This window comes from Ceratotherium simum, chromosome 2, assembly GCF_057802395.1.
Source record: "Ceratotherium simum simum isolate JZ-2026a chromosome 2, ASM5780239v1, whole genome shotgun sequence".
NCBI classification, from domain to species: Eukaryota; Metazoa; Chordata; class Mammalia; order Perissodactyla; family Rhinocerotidae; genus Ceratotherium; species Ceratotherium simum.
Window position 1 is genome coordinate 2,809,504 of NC_141901.1, and position 19,465 is coordinate 2,828,968.

General features: G+C 44.8%; 1 protein-coding gene across 9 annotated transcripts in view; it reads left to right on the top strand.

Annotated features, from left to right (window-relative positions):
* Window positions 1-19,465, top strand: part of SRGAP2 (SLIT-ROBO Rho GTPase activating protein 2) — a 240,953-nt gene that overhangs the window by 197,797 nt on the left and 23,691 nt on the right. For 8 of the 9 annotated variants that reach the window (XM_087437238.1, XM_004425102.3, XM_014783470.2 and 5 more), the window contains 6 exons: window positions 1,509-1,536; window positions 3,620-3,644; window positions 6,535-6,595; window positions 12,673-12,750; window positions 13,688-13,822; window positions 16,232-16,337. In XM_087437238.1, the coding sequence (XP_087293364.1) occupies window positions 1,509-1,536; window positions 3,620-3,644; window positions 6,535-6,595; window positions 12,673-12,750; window positions 13,688-13,822; window positions 16,232-16,337 (433 nt within the window). The remainder of the gene's footprint in view (window positions 1-1,508; window positions 1,537-3,619; window positions 3,645-6,534; window positions 6,596-12,672; window positions 12,751-13,687; window positions 13,823-16,231; window positions 16,338-19,465) is intronic. The other variant, XM_087437233.1, reaches the window with a different exon arrangement.

The following is a 19,465-nucleotide window of genomic DNA, read 5'->3' on the forward strand; positions in this document are numbered from 1 at the left end:
TGTGTGTGTGTGTGTGAGAGTGTGTGAGTGAAAGGGTTTGCGCACACATATACATGCACCGGATGTGCTACTATGGAAAGGCAAAGGTTGGTGACTGTTCATTAGTGCTGCAAATTGCCTTCATCTGAAGATGACAAGTTCTAGCAATAAGGAAAAAAATAGCTGCAGATCTTCCTATGCAAGTCATCATGTCCCCTGCCTTCTATATGTATTTGTCACCATAACACAAGAGGCCTTGTTCTTGCCACGGAGGGATAATTGATGTGTATGAATATTCCAGAGTGGAAATGGGACAGGTGTTGAAAATATTGGCTCAGAATAATATTTTTGCAGATGAAAGCTGAGCCTTTAGTGATGAAAGGCTCTGAGGGGTCGGGGAGGGTGTTGCTCAACTGTAGTCTACAATTAGCAACCTTTAGAGGCAAGACAAAGCCCCGCCCTTCCCGCCCTTGGCGTTGCCTCTCCAGGAGCGAGATGAAGAGTGCAAGAGTGCTCTCTCCTGCCCAGCTCGGCACCTGCTTGCGTTCTCCTGGTTTACTCGATAGGCCTAATACAAACCAAGCTTGCTTCACCTTGGACCCAAAGAAAGCAACAGATTACGTGCTGGCCTGTGCACACATGCATATGTATTTTTTAAAAACATAAGAATACTTCTTATGAACTCTAACATTTTCTTCTTTTTTTCTTTTACATACATTTTATTTTTTTATTTATCTTTTTATTGAGGTAACGTTGGTTTATACAACATTATATAAATTTCAAGTGTACATCATTATATTTTTATTTCTGCATAGACTACATCATGTTACTTTAAGATTTTCAATTCCATTTTTTAAAGCTGGCTGTGACCCATTAAACTTAATATTAGGGCCCACTATTGGATTGAGAACCACGGTTTGATACCAATATCAACATTAAATCTCATTTTTCCCTTGCCACCCCAGCCCAACCTAGTAGAAGTTAGTGTGAATCTAAAACTAGGACTCCCATATCTTCTCCCTCCTTTCCCCAAACAACTCCTACCTTCTTCCCCTGCCACCCTCAACCATGTGTGTGTGTGTGTGTGTGTGTGTGTGTGTGTGTGTGTTCATATACTCAGGAGCAAGCAAGCTTGTCCCTCTCTCCCCACCACACATACACACCCAACATACACCGAAGAGATGCTGAATTTCATCTCCAGAAGGCTTCTAACAATTTGTTCTCTAAAATATGATCTGCCTTGCCATGGTTCCCCTGCATCCACCCCTGTTTTCCCATTGGGAAGCAGAGCTGGTGCACCTAACGTTCAGGGACACTGGCAGCCCTGGACTGGGAACTAGCATCAAAACAGCACTTGCCCAGAAAGAGGCTCTGGGTGCTTCTCTTCTTTTCTGCCTGGAAGGCCATTCACGCTGTGATATTAGTGGCTCTCTAGGGAGACAGGCAGACGTGGTAATTCCTAGGAGCAGGTCTCCCTCTTTCACCCCTTCTGCTTCAACATGTGCTTTTTGCCTTTGTTTTTCCAACAGGTCAGCGGACAGATTGCAGTCTGGCCAGGTAGGTGTGGCCTGGGACAGCCCTGGAAAGGGATGAAGAGAGGCTAGTGGGGTAGAGCCATCCCAGCCTGGGAAAGAGCCAAGGAGTTGAGCTGAAAGGGCATTCGATGACTTTGCGAAGGAGTGGCCTAGAGAAGGGGTTGCTGCCTTCTCTTTGCCTTGCTGACCCCATCTAGCCTCAAGTGGAAATGGGGTTTGCTGTGATTTAGGGAAAGGGCTGAACAGAACTGAGTGAAGGGGGTTATCATTTGCTAAAATAGTCCCAGAGACTCGCAAAAGCTACTACATTGCAAGGAAAAGAAATTCAGGGGCCGTCCTGGTGGTCTAGCGGTTGGGTTCACATGTTCCACTGCGGTGGCCTAGGGTTCATGGGTTCCGATCCTGGGCACGGACTACTCACCGCTTAGCAAGCCATGCTGAGGCGATGTCCCACATAGAAGAACTAGAAGGCCCTACAACTAGGATATACAACCATGTCCTGGGGCTTTGGGGAGAAAAAAGAAAAAGAGGAAGGTTGGCAACAGATGTTACCTCAGGGCCTTCTTTTCAAAAAGAAGAAAAGAAGCACAGAAGTCATGTGACTTGATTTAAAAAAAAAAAAGAAATGTTCAACTCTGTTGGATCCTGGTAACCTAACCTTAGCTGCTAGACTTCAGCACGTGGACTTTGAGAAGTCTCTGACCCAGAGAAGGAGGATCAGGAGATAGCATTTGACCTGAGATTTTTTTTATGCGTGGAAAAGATGACAGCCCCTAATTAGTGACTGTTGCTGGATAATGAAATAATACATTGCATTGGCTTGCCAAACAGCGTTGGTGGAAATCCTTGCCTGATGCATAAGTATGCAACCCTCCCAATCTTTCCCTGCCTTCCCCTCCCTCCACCACCCCAGGCAAATATTTTCCCTCCCGGTCATGGAGCTGCTATGAGAAAACTCGTGAGCTGGCGGAGAGCAAGGCATTCATTCAGCCAACAGTCCTCGGATGCCTAAAAATGTGCTGATTTAACTAGAGAAAGAGCTTTTTAATGGGCCGGACTCCTTAGAGACCCTGGGTTAGCCCATTATATCAACCACTTATATCTGCCAACACACACAATAATCATGAGGCCATTTACAATTATAGGCTCGTTGTTTAGAAATAGCTTCATTTGGCTTTCATCATTTTGTCATTGTGGATTACAATAAAGATCCCATTAATATACCAGTATTCTTGACTGGAGGAACCAGGATAATGGAATTCTGTGGAATATATCTTCTTGGTGATAGTCTTAGTATAAGTTCACCTGCAGTGCTGTATCTGCAGAAGGCTCTATGGGAATGAAGAGAGCTAAGTTGAATTCCCTTATGCTGTGTTATTTCATTGTGACCTTGGGCCTCTCTTTTCCCCTCTCCAAACTCCACTTTCCTCATCTATAAGACAAGAAAGAGCATTGCACTAAATCCAAGGAGCTCTAGGATTCCAAAAATGTTCCTCAGGAGTGGCCTGGTAGAAGAGACAGAGGGAACCCCGTAGCCAGGCTCTGGTCCCTGCCTTCACTCAGACGGGGCAGCAGTGCCCTCCTTGCTTGGGGGATTGTGCCTCTGAGTCAGATTCCCTTGGAGAAAATGCTTCTGAGGCTCAACACAGGTTGAAAAGCCTTGACCTAGAAGATCGCCAAAGTTCCTTCCAATCTGGACATTCAACCTCTAAATTCCAGGAAAATTGTTCTCTTTCTTTTCCCTAAGGATTTCCAAGTGAGAAAACTGTAGCTTCCTTTGGTGTTTACTAGTGTCTCCTTGCAAAGAGAAACATCTTCTTATTGTCAACCCAAATATATTTTACTGCAAATTGAACCAATTCCCTCCTATTCTAATTTTGAATGGTGACAGACATTAAAAACAGAGACCTCTGTGCTTTTGTGAAAAGGGCTTTATTGGGCTTTATTTGGAAAGTAACTTAATAAGTCTCTTAGGCATTTCTGGGACTGAGCTGAATAACTTGACTTTTTTCATTAACAACCATCAGATTGTTTTTAATCCCATTTTCTCCTTTTCCTTCCTGTTGCTGGATCGGTCCTCTCTGATTCGGTGGGGTCAACCACAGGCGTAGCTCAACCGTGAGGAAGCAGGTAAGGGCCCAGCAAGAGCCAGGCTGGTCTGGTGTGAAATTATACATCCCACAAACATTTGTGGAACTCCTCTGTGGGCAAGACAGACACCTTTCTGACTTCATGCCTGTGTTTGGAATGTACCGTTTGGTCACAGAAAGTTTCATATTGTGTCAACTTCATTGATTTAGCTTCTTTAGCTCAAGTTGCCATGGTCTCTCGGACTTGTTCCTCTCCTCTCTAGTCATTTACCCTCTTACATACTAGAGATTTGGTTTGACCGTGGCAGATTGTGCCAGAACTGCCTTTGGCGTCACTTCTCTAGGAGACACGAAAGAGGCCTCACACTTTGTGTGTATCTACCAGCATGTCAGTAACTCGCAGCGGTTACTGGACCAGGCACTCTTGCTTTAAGTTTTCAGATTTTTATTTGTTTCTTTCTAGTGGTGTAGTCATCCCAGATGCATTTCTAAGACATGCTAAAAATGCAAAGATCAGTGTTGTCTAGGAATGATAGGCAAGAGAAGTTGAACTTTGCAATTTTCTGCATGATCTTCAGTGTTGTATTGCAACCTGACACTGGGCAGCCAGCTATCATTACCCATATTAGGAGGGGTCTTAGAGAGCAGTGGCATGGATGATCCTTGTCAATGGATAATCTAAATAGCAGTTGTGCTTGTTTAAAAAACATTAATTGAAATATTTTTTGCAGTAGCAAATTTGACTTTCTAATTACACTTTATGGCAAATACTGCAATGATTTTGTATCCCCTAAGCTCATACCAGCTGTGCAGTAGGCAGTTAGCGGGGAGGAGGTGGAGAGATCTCAGAAATGTCTTGTGTCTGTCTACTCAGAGGAAAGCTGATTCAGGCTTTAAAAAGTCATTTTGAGTAATTCACAGTGGCTGTAGCCACAGGGAGGTAATCGAATGTACGGGGCACATGGTTTCTGTGGTATCAGCAGCCCTAGTAGGGTCTTCAGCCGATCTGACTGCTCCAGCTGGCTGGGCAGTCCGGCTGGGGAACTCGGATGACAGCCTTCACTTGTCTAGCTTTGCTGTTACTATTTTTTTTCCCCTTCCTACTTTGGATCTCATTTTAATGAGAACACCGTCAGATGCAATTACACGTTTTTTAAATTATAAAAATTTCATTGCAGCTCTCCTTCCTCTTATCTCTCTATTTCTTCTTCCCCTTTCTCCCATAATTTCTTTTAAAACTAGAGAGGAATGGAGTGCCTCCCAGGGATAACTTATTGCATTGAAAATTAATAGGTGGAGGGCCGGCGCCATGGCTTGGCGGTTAAGTGCGCGCATTCCGCTGCTGGCGGCCCGGGTTCGGATCCCAGGTGCGCACCAACGCACCACTTCTCCGGCCACGCTGAGACCACGTCCCACATACAGCAACTAGAAGGATGTGCAGCTGTGACATATGACTATCTACTGGGGCTTTGGGGGAAAAAAAATAAATAAATAAAATTTAAAAAAGAGAAAAAAAAAGAAAATTAATAGGTGGATATGTTAAAGAGAGAACAAATCTGTTTTCCCTTCAACACTAAGAGCAAGATTGTACTTGAAGTTTGTTCCTTTCAGTTCCTGGACTGAAACTGGGCCTCCTGCTTACAGAAGGAGCATATGTCCTATGTCCGAGGGTTTCACAGCCTCCACTCTGGCTGCAGCAGTGCCAGAGACCACAGTTTGGCAGGTGGTATGCGCCCCTGGTTGGGCTCACCATTGGAGGAGAGGGGCACCCATCTGGTTTGCTTCCTGCTGCGCCTAAGCAGTTTCAGGCAAAGCATATTTGCTTGGTGCTAAATTTGCGTAAGAGTTCCAGGCTACACCAAAAACCCCAATGAAATAAAGCCCTTGCTCTTCTGCTGCTGCCCCAGTTTCTCTCCAGCAGCTCCAGTCTAATGGTGGGTCAGTAAAGAGTTTTCCTAAGATGGTCAAGAGGGTAAATAGTATGTAATTTGGAAGATGAGTAATCTTGTATATGTAACCTGGAGATAAATAGTCGTTTATTTGTTTGTTCGTTTATAGCAAATCAGCCAAACAAGAGGAAAAATCTGATAGCTTTTGTTTTTGAGAGTCCCTAATGGGTTCTGGTCATTTTTGACCGTAGCAAAGATTAGGTTCAAACCCTTCCAGACTTTTCTTCAAAAGGAGACGCCTCAACTGCTGCTTCCAAGCTTTCCCTGCTCCCTTCAAGCCCAGCATTTTCTCTTTCCTATTACTTGCATATCTTCTCTGCCGGCCCTGCTTTCTCCATTCCTCTAAATTTACACATTTCCCCAAGGCTTGGTCCTCTTTGACTTCTCTCCATATTCTCTCCCTTGTCACCTCTGTTTCCTTAGATGAATCTTTCTCTCCATCCCTAAGTGTCCATTTGTTCTGTAATGCTGTCATTCTGAGTCTTTGGCTCTAACTCCTAAGTGATTGGGTGGACATTGATGCTTGCAAGTTGAGACAGCACCTCCCACCCTCAGCATCAATCTCCTCACCTTCCCCACCACACCTTAACTGCCTTAGCACCTCCTCTGACTTCTCTATTTCTCTTAATGGGGACCATCCATTCCTCACAATCCCTGAAGCCCCAAATCTTAGCTTTGAGACCTCTTTTTTTTTTTCTCATTATCTACATGTAATCAATTGTCAAGACTTGTATTTTCTCCCTTGGTGAAAACAGAAACCTAACAAATGTAACAGAGATCAGTACCTGGACGTGCTGAACTTGGCATCTGTGTGGCATTCCAAGTGGATGGTTGTGTGTGTGCTCTGGAGCTTGGAGGGCAGGCCTGATGCTTCTCTGTGGACTGACCGCTGATAGTCCCACACAGTTTGGCCCATTTTGTCTGACCCAGGCCTATTTCTGTTTAAAGATTCTAATATTGTGTTTCTATTCGGCTTTTCAGGATTCCAGCCAGGCAATTCCTCTGGTGGTAGAAAGCTGTATCCGGTTTATCAGCAGACACGGTAAGCAGGATTAGAGCCTTGCCCATATTTGTGCAAAGCTGGGAAGCACTTCCAGGAATTCTTTGTAGAGTAAGAATAGAGATTGACTTCCCGTCCTGACATTCTCAGAAAAGGAATAAAATCTTATTTGTTCACATAATGTTTCCTACTTCAGAATGGCCACACCTAGACATTGAGAGAAAGACATCATATGTTTTGACCCAAAATGCCTCAGCCACTTACCACACTCCCTGTTCCAGCTTGAGAGTGAGTTTTAAATTACAGCTGTTATGTGAGTAAGTCCAGCTGGTGTGATTCGGTGACGGTAGTTTCACCATTACTCACCGTCTTTGCACGTGTCGGTATCTCCACTGCACAGCCTGGACCGTTATGTCACATTGGCTTTCTGCATCAGACTGCTCTGAAAACAACTCCTTTTGAAATTTTGCGTTGATTCCTAATAATATTCAGTTTTTGTTCCGGTTTGGTCTCACCCGATACAGCATCACCAAGAGCTCAGTTAGTGGCTGGTCTAATGTTGTAGCCAACGTTTGAGATACTGCGGGGGCTGGCTCCTTCCCAGCCTAAGTCAGATCATGCTAGCTTCTGCTTGGATGCAGCTGAATCTCATAAACTCCATTCCTCACCAGCTCCTAGGCTGCTTGGACAGAGTTTAGGGATAGAGTTGAATTGCCAGAGAATCGATCTTCCAAGTGTAAGAGTGTTTAGAAAGCGCACATATCTGAGCTAACACCATAAAGATTTACTTCTAGGAACTGGGCGTCAGAAATTGTTTTTAGGTGCTGTCCTGTCTAGTTATAGGAAGAGGGACAGAATGACCTTCTTGGAGCTGAGGAGGTATGTAGATGATTGCTGGTCTTAACTCAGAGGCAGCCATTCTCTCTCCCTTCCTCACCTTCCTCTCCCCTGGTAAACTGGGACATTGCTTGGGTTCATTTTTGAAATAGTAATTATTTTAGCATGGTTACGACTTATTCTCATCAGCTACAGTTTTTTCATCTTATCTCTATTCATTTGAAGTAACAGCACTGTATATCATTATTGAACAGTCAACAGAAATTTATCAAGCCTCTGATCAGTGCTGGGCCCCATGCATTGCCAAACAGGAAAACAAAAACAGGGTAATACACTGTTCCTGTCTTTACCTGGTTTTATGATACAGTTGGGAGAAAATAAATAAGCAACTGAAAGTTAAATAAAAAGAGATAAGCTGTAGTAATTCAGAATAGCAGTGTATGAAATTTCACAAGATAGTAATGATTAATGGTCAAGCAGTTGGCAAAGATAAGTCCAAACTGAGTTCGGGGAGGAAGCGTTATTTGTGTCTAAAGGACAATAGGAAGAAGAGAGTCTGAACTCCTGTTCTTTCATCCGTGCATTCCATTCATTCATTCATTCAACAAATATATTTATATTGATTGCTCATTGTGTGCCAAGAAAAAGTTCCTATCTTCACGAACCTTATATTCTACTAAAAGGCAGATAAAACAGACGATCAGTGGATCAGTCGATAAATAAACAAGTTAATGTATATTATGTCAAGTGTCGGTGAGTGTCATGAAGAAAATTAAGCAAGGTGAGCAGATGGAGAATGGAGAGGGGACACTGTTCTAGGTGGGTTGTTCAGGGAAAAGGCCTTAGGTCGCCTAAGAAGGTGACATTTGAGCAGAGTCCTAAAGGACACGAGGGAGTGAGCCACATAGGTCTCTGGGGAGGAGTGTTTTTGGAAGAGGGAACATCAAGTGCAGAGAACCTTGGCATATGCAAGAACTAGCACACAGGGGGCCATTGTGGCCGGAGCAGAGTGAGTGAAGAGGAGAGTGGTGGGAGATGAAGCCAGAAGCCAGACTTTTAGGGCCTCGTCAGCTAAGATAGGAGTTTGGATTTTATTCTGAGTGGGTTGGGAAGCTGTTGGAGAATTTTCAAGAGGAAGTCATCTTGTTAAAGGATCCCAGGCTGCTGTATGGAGCTAAGACTACAGGAGGAAACAAGAGGCTACTGCAGTAGCCCAGGGAAGACACGACAGTGGCCTGAACCAGGGTGTTAGCTGTGGAGGAGCTGAGAAGTGCATTGGGTTCCGGATGTTGTGGCTTGAATGTCCCTGTCCCTGCCCCTGTACAGGCACAGTGCATGAGGAGACAAAAACTGAGCGCATTTCTGTGGTGAGGCTCTGGGGAAATAGGTATGCTCACATATTGCTGATGGTAATGCCAACCAGTACGATCCTTTTGGAGGAGAATTAGGCAATATCTAACAAAACTATGTATGTGCTTATCTTCTGATCCAGCAATCCTTCTAGGAATTTATCCTGAAGATACACCACCAACAGTGTAAAAATACATATGTACAAGGTTATTTTTTGCAGCCCCCACTTGTAACTGCAAAGTATTAGAAACAACCTAAATGCCCATACATTGAAGAACGGATGAATAAACTATGTATATCCACACAATGGAATACTATGCAGCTACCAAAAAAGAATGAGGAGGATCTCCATGAAATGACATGGAGAGATTTCCAAGATATATTGCCAAGTGAAAAAAAGCAAAATGCAAAAGAGTATCTGGAGCATGCTACCTTTCATGTAAGAAAGAAAAAGATATAAAAATATACATGTGTGTGCTCACTTCTGCAAGAAGAAATGCAGGACGGGTGAATCCAGAAACCAGTATTTGGTTGGTTATCTACAGGGGATGGGTGGAAAAGGGTGAAGAGAATGGGGGAATGGGAAATGGGAGGGAAGTGACATTCTCAGAATATTCCTTTTCGTGTAATTTTGACTTTTAGAACTACATTCGTGTTTCTCATACTCAAAAGATAAATGAACAAATAAATCAAACAAGGATATGACTAAAACCCAAAGTGGAATACAAACAGTAACAAATAAACCTAACTGTATTACAAATGAATAACGTAACCACCCTGAAGTGCCCAGGAAGAAAATAACTAATCTGAGGAAAATAGTATTTTGATTATATACTGTAAGTCTAAAGACAAAAAGAACTGTAAACAAATATTGTACAGTAGTTGGTAATTTGTTTATCACAGGGATGTGGGGTAGCAATTCTGAAGCCATTTTATATGTATTCTAGGATTGAACAAATAAACATATTGTTGATTTAAAGGAAAAAAACAATACATAGGAGCCATTCAAAAAACATTTGTTCAGCTAAATTGAACTTTTTTCCCACGTAGGCACTCAAGGCCTTCCTGAACTCCCTAAAAGTTATGGTCGAAATTTTTGTCTACATGCATGTAATGCAGATAGGGCCATCACTTTTGTCAGTCCCAGAAGGGTCTGTGGCCCACCGACTGCTGGAATTTGCACATCTTTACTTTCTTTGTGTCCCCTGGGAGGTAGATATTATAGTCCCCATTATAGAGATAAAAGCTGGGGCTCGTCTGTAAGTGTGGATCAGGGTGATCCAGGAAGGCTTAAAGGAGGAGAAGGGACGTGAGGAACAACTGAGACTGAATCAGGATGGAAAAACCCCACCATTTTCATGAGAATGAGAGCAAAGTAATGTGAGCAGGAGGTGGTGGTGTAGCAATCATTTCAAGAATTCTCTAGGAGAACGACTCTTGGCAACAGCTGGATCCTGCACAAAATGGAAGGTTTTGTGCCATTTCCAAATGACTTACCCAAGTCTGAGTGGTTTTATACTTTTATGTTAGTGTGCACTAAGAAAAAGTAAAAAAGGTCATGAATGTGTCAGGTTGGTGATGTGAGGCCTTCACTGCATTGTAATAGAAAGCTAACTGCTGTTCCCCTTTACTTTCTGGAAACTGACCATTTTCTACTTTCAGAATCATCGGATTACACAGTCTAAAGATTCTGTCTGTTGAGCAAGAACACATAGTGGTCCCTCTAAAGCATAGGTTCTCAAGGAGAAATGGAAACCAGACCAAAACGGGCCTCCGTGTGTCTCAGGCCTGCTGCCTGACTTCCAATAAGCCTCCTCTGATTTCTTCTGGTCTTGGGCACATGGGCCAAGGCAGCTTTTCCTTGATGATCTAATCTCCCAAAAAGTACTGAAAAGATCCTCTCTCAGCAAGTTGTTGGCTTCACCAACAATGAGTAGAACATACTGCATAGCCTGGTCCCTGACATGACATTTTCTTATACTATAATATAATAACTGTGTTTTTGACAGGTCACTAGGTATGTGACTGTTTCTATCAGAACCCTTACTGTTTACATCTGTGTTAAAATGACATTATCTGGCTGTTACATCCCATTGGTAACTAATATGTTACTATTACATTGGTACTCATGGGGTTTTAACATTGCCTACCATTCTGTGAGGAATATTCTGGAGATTCCCTTAGAGGAGCAGACAATGTAAGTCCTGTTACAAGCCAGGTAATTAAATTCCCCCTGCTTACTTCTTAATATTGGATACTTCAGTTGGATTCAGGATTTCAGTCCTGGCCTGTGTGGTTTACCTTCAAAAGTGTAGCTGATAGAATCCAGTCACCCTCATTGAGGGTATAATGCAAAGTGAAATAAGTCAGAGGGAGAAGGTCAAATACCGTATGATTTCCTTCATTAAGTAGTAGATAATAACAACAATAAACAAACACATAGGGACAGAGATTGGATTGGTGGTTACCAGAGGGGAAGGGAGGAGAGAGGAGGGTGAAAGGGATAATTTGGTACATGTGTGTGGTGATGGGTTGTAATTAGTATTTGGGTGGTGAACATGATGTAATCTATGCAGAAATAGAAGTACAATGATGTACACCTGAAATTTTTACAATGTTATAAACCAATGTTACTGCAATAAACAAAAAATTAAAAAAAAAAAAAAAAAAAGAATCCAGTCACCCCCTCACTGAGAGTGTAGCCCTAAAACAGTGGGCAAAACGTAGTATTATTCTTGTTTGTTTTCCTAAAAAGAAATTTGTTTGAGATTTCTCTGACATATCTAAGATTATGCCAGAGGGGCTTTGACAGTATTCCCAAGATTGAGGAGGCTGGGCAGGCTGGATGTGAGTCAAGATGCTGGTTCAGTCCAACCCCCGGGCCCAGCACTAATGACATGCTTCCCCGATCCCTTCCCCGTTTTGCAGTTGGATGTTTGGTGCACTCCGTAAGCCATATCCACGTTCAGACCAACAAATGGGTTCCCGCACTCTCTTGTACTTTCACTCCAGGTGGCCCCACAAGCCTGGTGTTGAGGAATGAGTACACGATTGCACGCAGAAGGCCTGGGTTTGCATCCTGGCTCTGGTTCTTATCACCTGTATAACCTAAGGCTGGCCATCACTCATCAATCCCTTCATCTAGAAAATGGGCGTGCTGGTAACCCTACCTTACATGGCTATTGTGAGGATCAGTTGATTTATTTATATGAAAGCATTTCTTAGCAGCAGTCACCACACATGCATTGTTTTGTTATGATTATTTCTACTCTAACAAAACCAAGAAAACAAAGTTTTCATGCACATTATCATACTGTAACATTCATGCGTGTTTTCCTTTTGAGTTAAGCTGCAGTCAAGGACCAGTGGCCAGCACAGTGTCTGGCAGCAATGTCTGTTGACAGATCACTTGTCTTTTCATGTCCTCTCTTTTCCCTAAGTTTTCAACGTATTGTGCCCTAGAATAGCCAAACAGTGTTAGAACAGCTAAAGCAATAATTATGATCTCAGACCTTGTGAAACTCCTCCAGTGGTATCGAATGGCTTGCGTGCCATGCCCCTGGTTACCATTCCTGACCCTGGGTGATAAAAAGGTACCAAGTGTCACTTTCCCACTTTGCAGATGGGAACAGAGAGGCAAAGGCCGGGGAAGGAACCTGCCTCACAGTCTCCCTCGGAATCAGAAATGGAGCAGGTGTAGACATCTCTTCCCTTAAGTCTCTAACTCAGTGCTTTCTTTAGGCTAATGCCTCATATCCATTCCAATAACTTTTCTGACATCCTTGCACATGCTTTCTCCTCTGGCCTGAAGAAGAGAGACAGGATGCTTAATATACACACAGGCTGGGGGACATAGACATTCAACTAAGCTTGGAGCTGTGGTTGTGAGTTTGCTTTTTCTTCTCCATGATCACTTTTCCCTGTCTTTCCAGGACTACAGCATGAGGGAATTTTCCGGGTGTCAGGATCCCAGGTGGAAGTGAATGACATCAAAAACGCCTTTGAGAGAGGTGAGGAACTTTGAGAGAGGTGAGGAAACAGCCTAGAAGATAAGAGCAAACATTGGCCAGCCCCCTGGGATATCGGCTCCACCCTTTCTCCCCTGAGAGGTGCCCAGAACTTAGCAAGCCAGCTTGCCTCCCTCTTCAGCCTGGCACCTGCTCTCTTGTAGACATGTGCAGAGAGGTGCCAGGGCACATCCCGGCTCCCTCCTTCTCAGCCCCATTCATCCTGCCTCTCTCCTGCGGGTGATCTGCCGAAACCCAAGAAGTTAACTATGATATCTGGGTGCTTTATGGCTTCATCCAGAACCCTTGGTGGCAGTTAGTAGCAAGGCTAATGCGCCTGTTCATCGTAGCCCATTTATTATCTTGTGGGCTGTTAAGGTAATGGGCAAGCTTTGGCAATTTCCGTCACTGTAATGGATATATATAGTTTCAATTTGAGGTTGGTCCTATCATTAAATCTAATTACATCTGATATGAAATTTTCCATGGGGAGCTCCGGCATGATTGTTCTCCTGTAAGTAGGTGTCCTTTGTTGCAGGCCAGGAGGAGTGAGAGCTAGTCAGAGGGACTGGCCTCTCTGGCCTCATTTTCCTCCCCCAGGGGCTCAATCCCAGCCTGGTTTCATGATTCTTGTGAGAGCTGGTTGCTATGTCCCATCTCCAGCCCATAGGGAATGTCCCTGAGCTAGTCTGGCACAAACAAATTTATGCTAATGGACTCTTGTGCCCCTCCTCTGGCCCCGGGACACCTGACCCTGAGCAGTCTTTGCTTTATCTCATGCCTGGTCTGCCCCTCTCGTGGCCACCATGCTGGGTAGAGAGCTGATGCACTACGCTGAGGACTTGAATAGGTCACCCCTTCCCCACCACCTTTGCTTCATCGTATGTGTTTTTGCCTCTCTGACTCTCTCTTGCCTTTTTGGGGGGTTGCTTATCCTCAGGAGAGGACCCCCTGGCTGGGGACCAGAATGACCATGACATGGACTCCATAGCCGGCGTCCTGAAGCTTTACTTCCGGGGGCTGGAACACCCTCTCTTCCCCAAGGACATCTTCCATGACTTGATGGCCTGCGTCAGTAAGTACCATCCTGGCCTCAGACTGGCTTTTGGGACAGAGCACCTTTAGCAACAGAAAAGAAAATTCCACAGGGTCTTTTATTCTCATGAGCTATTTTTTGTTGTTGTTATTGCAGTAACATTGGTTTATAACAGTATATAAATTTCAGGTGTACATCATTATATTTCAATTTCTGTGTAGATTACATCATGTTCACCACCCAAAGACTAATTACAATCCATCACCACACACGTGTGCCTGATCACCCCTTTCGCCCCCCTCCCTTTCCCCTTCCTCTCTGGTAACCACCAGTCCAATCTCTGTCTCTATTTCGCTTAGCATAATACCCTGTGTCCATCCACGTTGTCACAAATGGCAGGATTTCATCATTTCTTACGGCTGAGTAGTATTCCGTTGTGTGTATATATATACCATGTCTTTTTTATCCATTTGTCCCTTAATGGGCGCTTAGGTTGCTTCCAAGTCTTGGCTATTGTGAATAATGCTTAGGATTGCTCCCAGCCGGCCATGAAGCACCATGGCTTGTGAAGATGCCTTTTTTTTCTCTCTGGAAAGGAATTTCTGCCTCTTCCACCTCAGTCAGGACTGTCCCTTGTGGAGGTTCTTTTTATCCAGTTTTCAGTTCTCTCTCAGGGGTAATTGTTTCAAGAGTAGTTGTAAATTTGTTGTGTCCATGGGAGGAAGTGAGTTCAGAGTCCACCTATGCTGCCATCTTGACACCTCCTCTCATGAGCTTTTCAGTATTGTTTTCCATTTTTCCTTTTCCCCAGTGAAGTTCCTCCTCCTCATCCTCACTCCTTCATCCCCTGTTGGGGGAGGAGGAAGAATGACTTTTTAGGACCACAAGTCAGTCATCCTGGCTTTTTTCTTTCTGATTTGCCTTAAACTCCTTTGGTTTACTGGGCTTTATCTTTCTTCAGTAAAATACATTTGTATCCATATGGAAGACTCAGTCCTTTTCAGCTATTGGAAGCTTATACATTAGTGCTTGTGCTTTTCATGATACAAAGGGAACAGCATAGGTGCTGCAAATATTTCCTGCTTGCCGCTTTAAACATGGCATGGCTTCCCTCTAGACGTGCTAATATGTGTTCTAGGAATGAAAGCCCTCTGCACATTTAAAAGGAGCAATAGGATATTTTCCCAGACAAACATATAGTCTCTACTTCATCCTTCTTAGGGGTTCTCTGCCTCTTACTCTAAAATTTGGGTCTTGAAAAGCTATTCTTGGCCATTTAGTTTAGATTATTATGGTGGAACATCCTTCATTTGTTTTCCATGAAAAACAATCCATGGAAACTTGGATTAATACCAGGTCATCCTGGAAGCGGACCCCACTGGAATGATGGCTCCAGAGGCTAGAGAAGGCAGTGCCTTTGAAGTGGAGAAAAGATCCTTCTTCCCAGATCAACCAGAGTCTTCATGCCCCCTGAGTTTCCAGTTTGACTCAGTATATGCCCTGACCACTGTCTCTCTCTGTTATTCTAAAAGAGAAAGACCCCACAACATTCAGAAAGCTCTCATGTTTTATTTGTTGACCTGCTATTTGTGGGAGTCTAGTGGAAATAAGTTCTGTGGTGATTAAATATATGCATCCCTCGTGTCTTCGTGTCTTTTTCCAGGCCTGGGCCTAGGTAGAACATCTTAGTGGACTGGGGCTACCAAGACAGGACAAGATACCTTGGCTTCCCAATTCTTCCCTTGAGATGTGCTCTTTATCTACTGCTTCCCATTTCTTTTTCACATAAATGCACTCGTAGAAAATGACAGTATCTACCTGGGACACCGTTGAAGTGAGGAGGCTGGCCATGATGGAGGCCACCAGTCTAGGGCTGTACCTGTGATTAATCTGTCCTCAGCACAAGAGTGATATCTTCTCCCCTGATATCACTACTTACACAAGGGCCTGCTATTTCTTGCCTTTGGCCACATTCTACTCATCCCCACTGCAGATAAGGGAGGGGAGAAGATAAGCCAGATTTACCCAGAGGGTGAGGTGACACACATGTAGAACAGGCAGGACAGGACCTGCACAGCCTCCCCACATGTAGTCCCTCCAAGGTTGGGTGTCGAGCAGTCATAGCGGGTTTATGGACAGCTCCTTGTCTGTGGTTGTTTTAATAAGAGGGTGGTAGGTGCTGTAGGGAACATCTCCAACCCCATCTGTGCCCAAGAAGCATACACCTGAAGTCCTGCCTCAGGAAGTGTCTGGAGCCCAGCATGTGCCCTATCGCAGCAGCCCCGCCCCAAGGAGCCACAGGGATGGAACTCCTTACACTGCACCACTGCTTGTGGGCTTGACCTGGCCTCTCTCTGTGTTACACCTACCAGTAGGAAGGACCTTCTTACCATTGCTCTCTGGGATCTCAGGCACAGTGGAGGATAACGCATGGCTTTCTTCTTTCAGCAGTGGACAACCTGCAGGAGAGAGCTCTGCATATCCGAAAGGTCCTCCTGGTCCTGCCCAAAACCACTCTGATCATCATGAGATACCTCTTTGCCTTCCTCAATCAGTGAGTAGACTTCCCAGTGAGCAGCCGGGTCGGGCCTTGGCTTTGGGCCCTGGAAGTTTACATAGGGACCTTTTACATACGGACCTGTATTGATACATCCAGCCCAACAAATATTGATTGAATACCTACCATGTTCTGGGCACAGCTGTCGGCTGTAAGAATGCATTGCGAAATAAGAGACGAAAGCCCTGCTATCATTTAGCTCACATTCTAGGGTAGGAGACAGATAACACATATGTCAGGTGGTAATAAGTGCTGAGAAGAAAAATAAAGAAGTGTAGTTAAGAGATAGAGTGCAGGGGTCTGAATGGGGCGGGGATGAAAGGGGGAGAGCCCCTGGAGAGGGGTGGTCCGCAGAGGCCCCTCTGAGGAGACAGTCCCCAAGCAGCAGCCTCAATGAAGTGGAGGAAGGAGACACAGGAATGTTCACGACCATCGAGCCCTGAGAGTCATGGTGATAATGGGTTTGGATTTGGGAAGCCATTGGAAGATTTTAAGCAGAAGAGTGTTGTGATCTGATCTATATATTTTTTTTAAAACCTACCAACTGCTTTGTGGAGAAGTTACTGTAGAAGGCTGTGAAGAGAAGCAGGGAGACCTCCTCAGAGGTTATTTTGTGGTCATGGTCAGGGGTGTTGGTGACTTAGACTGGAGAGGTAATGATGGAGGGTGGTGAGGAGCAGTCAGGTTTGGGATCTATTTTGAACATAGCATTGACAGAATTTGCCGATGGAGAGAATGTAGAGTGTGAGGAAAGAGAGAAATTCTAAATTTTTGACAGGAGCAACAGGGAAGTAGTGATGCCATTTATGGAGTTGGGGGAGACAAGATCTGGAGGAAGGAATCAAGAGAAGGTGCTGATGTAAGCATGTTAATTTGAGGTACCTGTTAGGCTTCCAAGTGGAGATTCTAAGCAGGCAGCTGAACATGGGAATCTGCCACTCAGGAGAAACCTGGAGTGGAGATGTCAGTAGGGAGTCACCGTGTATTGGTGGTATTCGGCTGATCACCCAGGGAGTGAGTGTACCTAGAAGAGAGGTCTGAGGACCAGAGGGGCCTTGGGCTAGGACATGGCATTAGGCATTTCTTCCTGACCAGGCAGTGTGTCCTTGCCCAGGGCAGGCATTGGAGTCCTCCCATGCCAGCAAAGGCAACAAGCAAGGACGTGTGGTACTTCTCCTCTCGGGCCCTCTGTTTCATTCGCTGCAGCATCTCCTTTGACATCCTAGACATCCTAGAGGTTATAAATGGGCAGCCTGAGGGCCAGGTAAGGCCCATCGGTGTGTTTCCTTTCAGCCCCACTGTGTCTTGAAAACATTGAAACATTTAAATGTTGGAGGATATTATTTAAAAACGTCTAGATTTCTAGCTTCTCTTGAAAACATTGTTAGATCTGGCAGTACTAGATCTGCATGCCCACGTGGCAGCAGTTCTCTGTGGAGTGAGGGCTGCTGCCTGGATGAGGCTGCCAGGCACTCCCCAGTTCACCAGAGTCCCAGCCCTCCCGCTACTCCCCTGGGCCAAGGCTAGATTCAGTTGCCATTAATCGTCACTCTTGCTTTATGGTTTTTCATATAGTGGAGAAACGTTTCTCTAGATCCGTGAATCTATCAAAAGAGAGAAAACAAAAATTAGACCAAGGGGATAGGGTGTTTTAGCACATATTTCTTTGTGAAAATTTAGAGTCTTCCTAGTTAGCTTGGTCTCTATGTCAAAGGAATACAAGATTAGATGCCACCTCATAAGCCTCAGCTTGCTTACAAGTTCATAAGCCTGGCCCTGTGGGCGTCTGAGTTAGCGGCCCCTGCCTGACACCTTTCAAGGGCACCCACACCATCCTTCAGCCCTGTTGCTGTCCCTGCAGAGCAACGGAGAGTCGTGGCTCTGCAGCCTGCTGCCTCCACGTGGCTGTGTCTGCACCATTCATTAGCCAAGCCCTGACTCAGCACCACAACTGCCTTTGAGTTCAGAACCCCTCCTGACTCACACAGGGTGTTCACCTGCTGCCTGGCTTAGACTGACAGAAACGGAAACTCTGGTAATGACTCTCGAGTCAGTCAGTCCCCTCAGTGCCGCCAGTCCTTGTTGCTCCTCGTTGACCAATAGACCAATACCTGCCCTCAGAGTTAGCCTGGTCTGCTCCCCCAGAGCAAGGAGGCATGACAGTGGGGGGTAAACAGGTGGGGGAGCAGGGGGGTCCTGGGGTGAGTGTGTGTGTATGAGTACAATGGCCTCATTCTCCTCCCCACATTTTCTTCCTGCTTAAAGAGTGGGGAGCTTGCAGGAGGGGAGAAACGATAAAGTCAGCATCACAGAGAGCTGGAGATAGTGGCCACTGTTGCAGGAAACCTGGGACTTTCACCAATTCAAATGTTTACTTTTGTTTTACTTTTTTTTCTGGTTAAAAAAAGATTAATTTGCTCATGAAAGTATTTCACTGAAACGGTACAGCATTATTAACCACAGTGTTTCCTAAAACAATAAATGGAATGCAGGAGACAGGTGATAGAGAAGACCACCTCCATGGGAGGATGACAACTGGTAAGTGTGCAGTTACCCATAGGTGTAGCAATAGTTGGCAGGTAGTTCCTGATAGAGACTCTGCCTGGGCCCAGACTTTCAAGCCCCTTCTCCTTTATTGTTCTGTGTCCTGGGGTGGGGTTGGGGGAGTTGGGAGAGGTGTACTTTATTTCTGGCTAAAGTCTTTTTCTTGGGTTGTACACATCCTCAATCTCAGGATATATATTTATGTTAGTCCAGCAGGCCTTGTTAATTATTAACTTTATCCTTTCTTAGGATCTCCGTTAATTATCTATTGCTGTGTAACAAAATACACTAAAACTTAGCAACTTAAAACAATAAGCGTTTATTATTATGTCAGTTTCTGTGGGTCAAGAATCCAAGTGCAGCTTAACTGGAGGCCTCTGGCTCCAGGCCTCATGGGGTTGAAGTGAGGGTGTTGGGCGTAGGGCTGCTGTCTCTTCTGAAGGCTTGACTGGGGGAGGGTTCACTTCCAAGCTCTCTTATGTAGTGCTGGCGGGATTCAGTTCCCTGCCGGTTGTTGGACTGAGGATCTCCATTCCTGGCTGACTGTTGGCCACGGGCCTCCCTGTTGTTCACCACGTGGG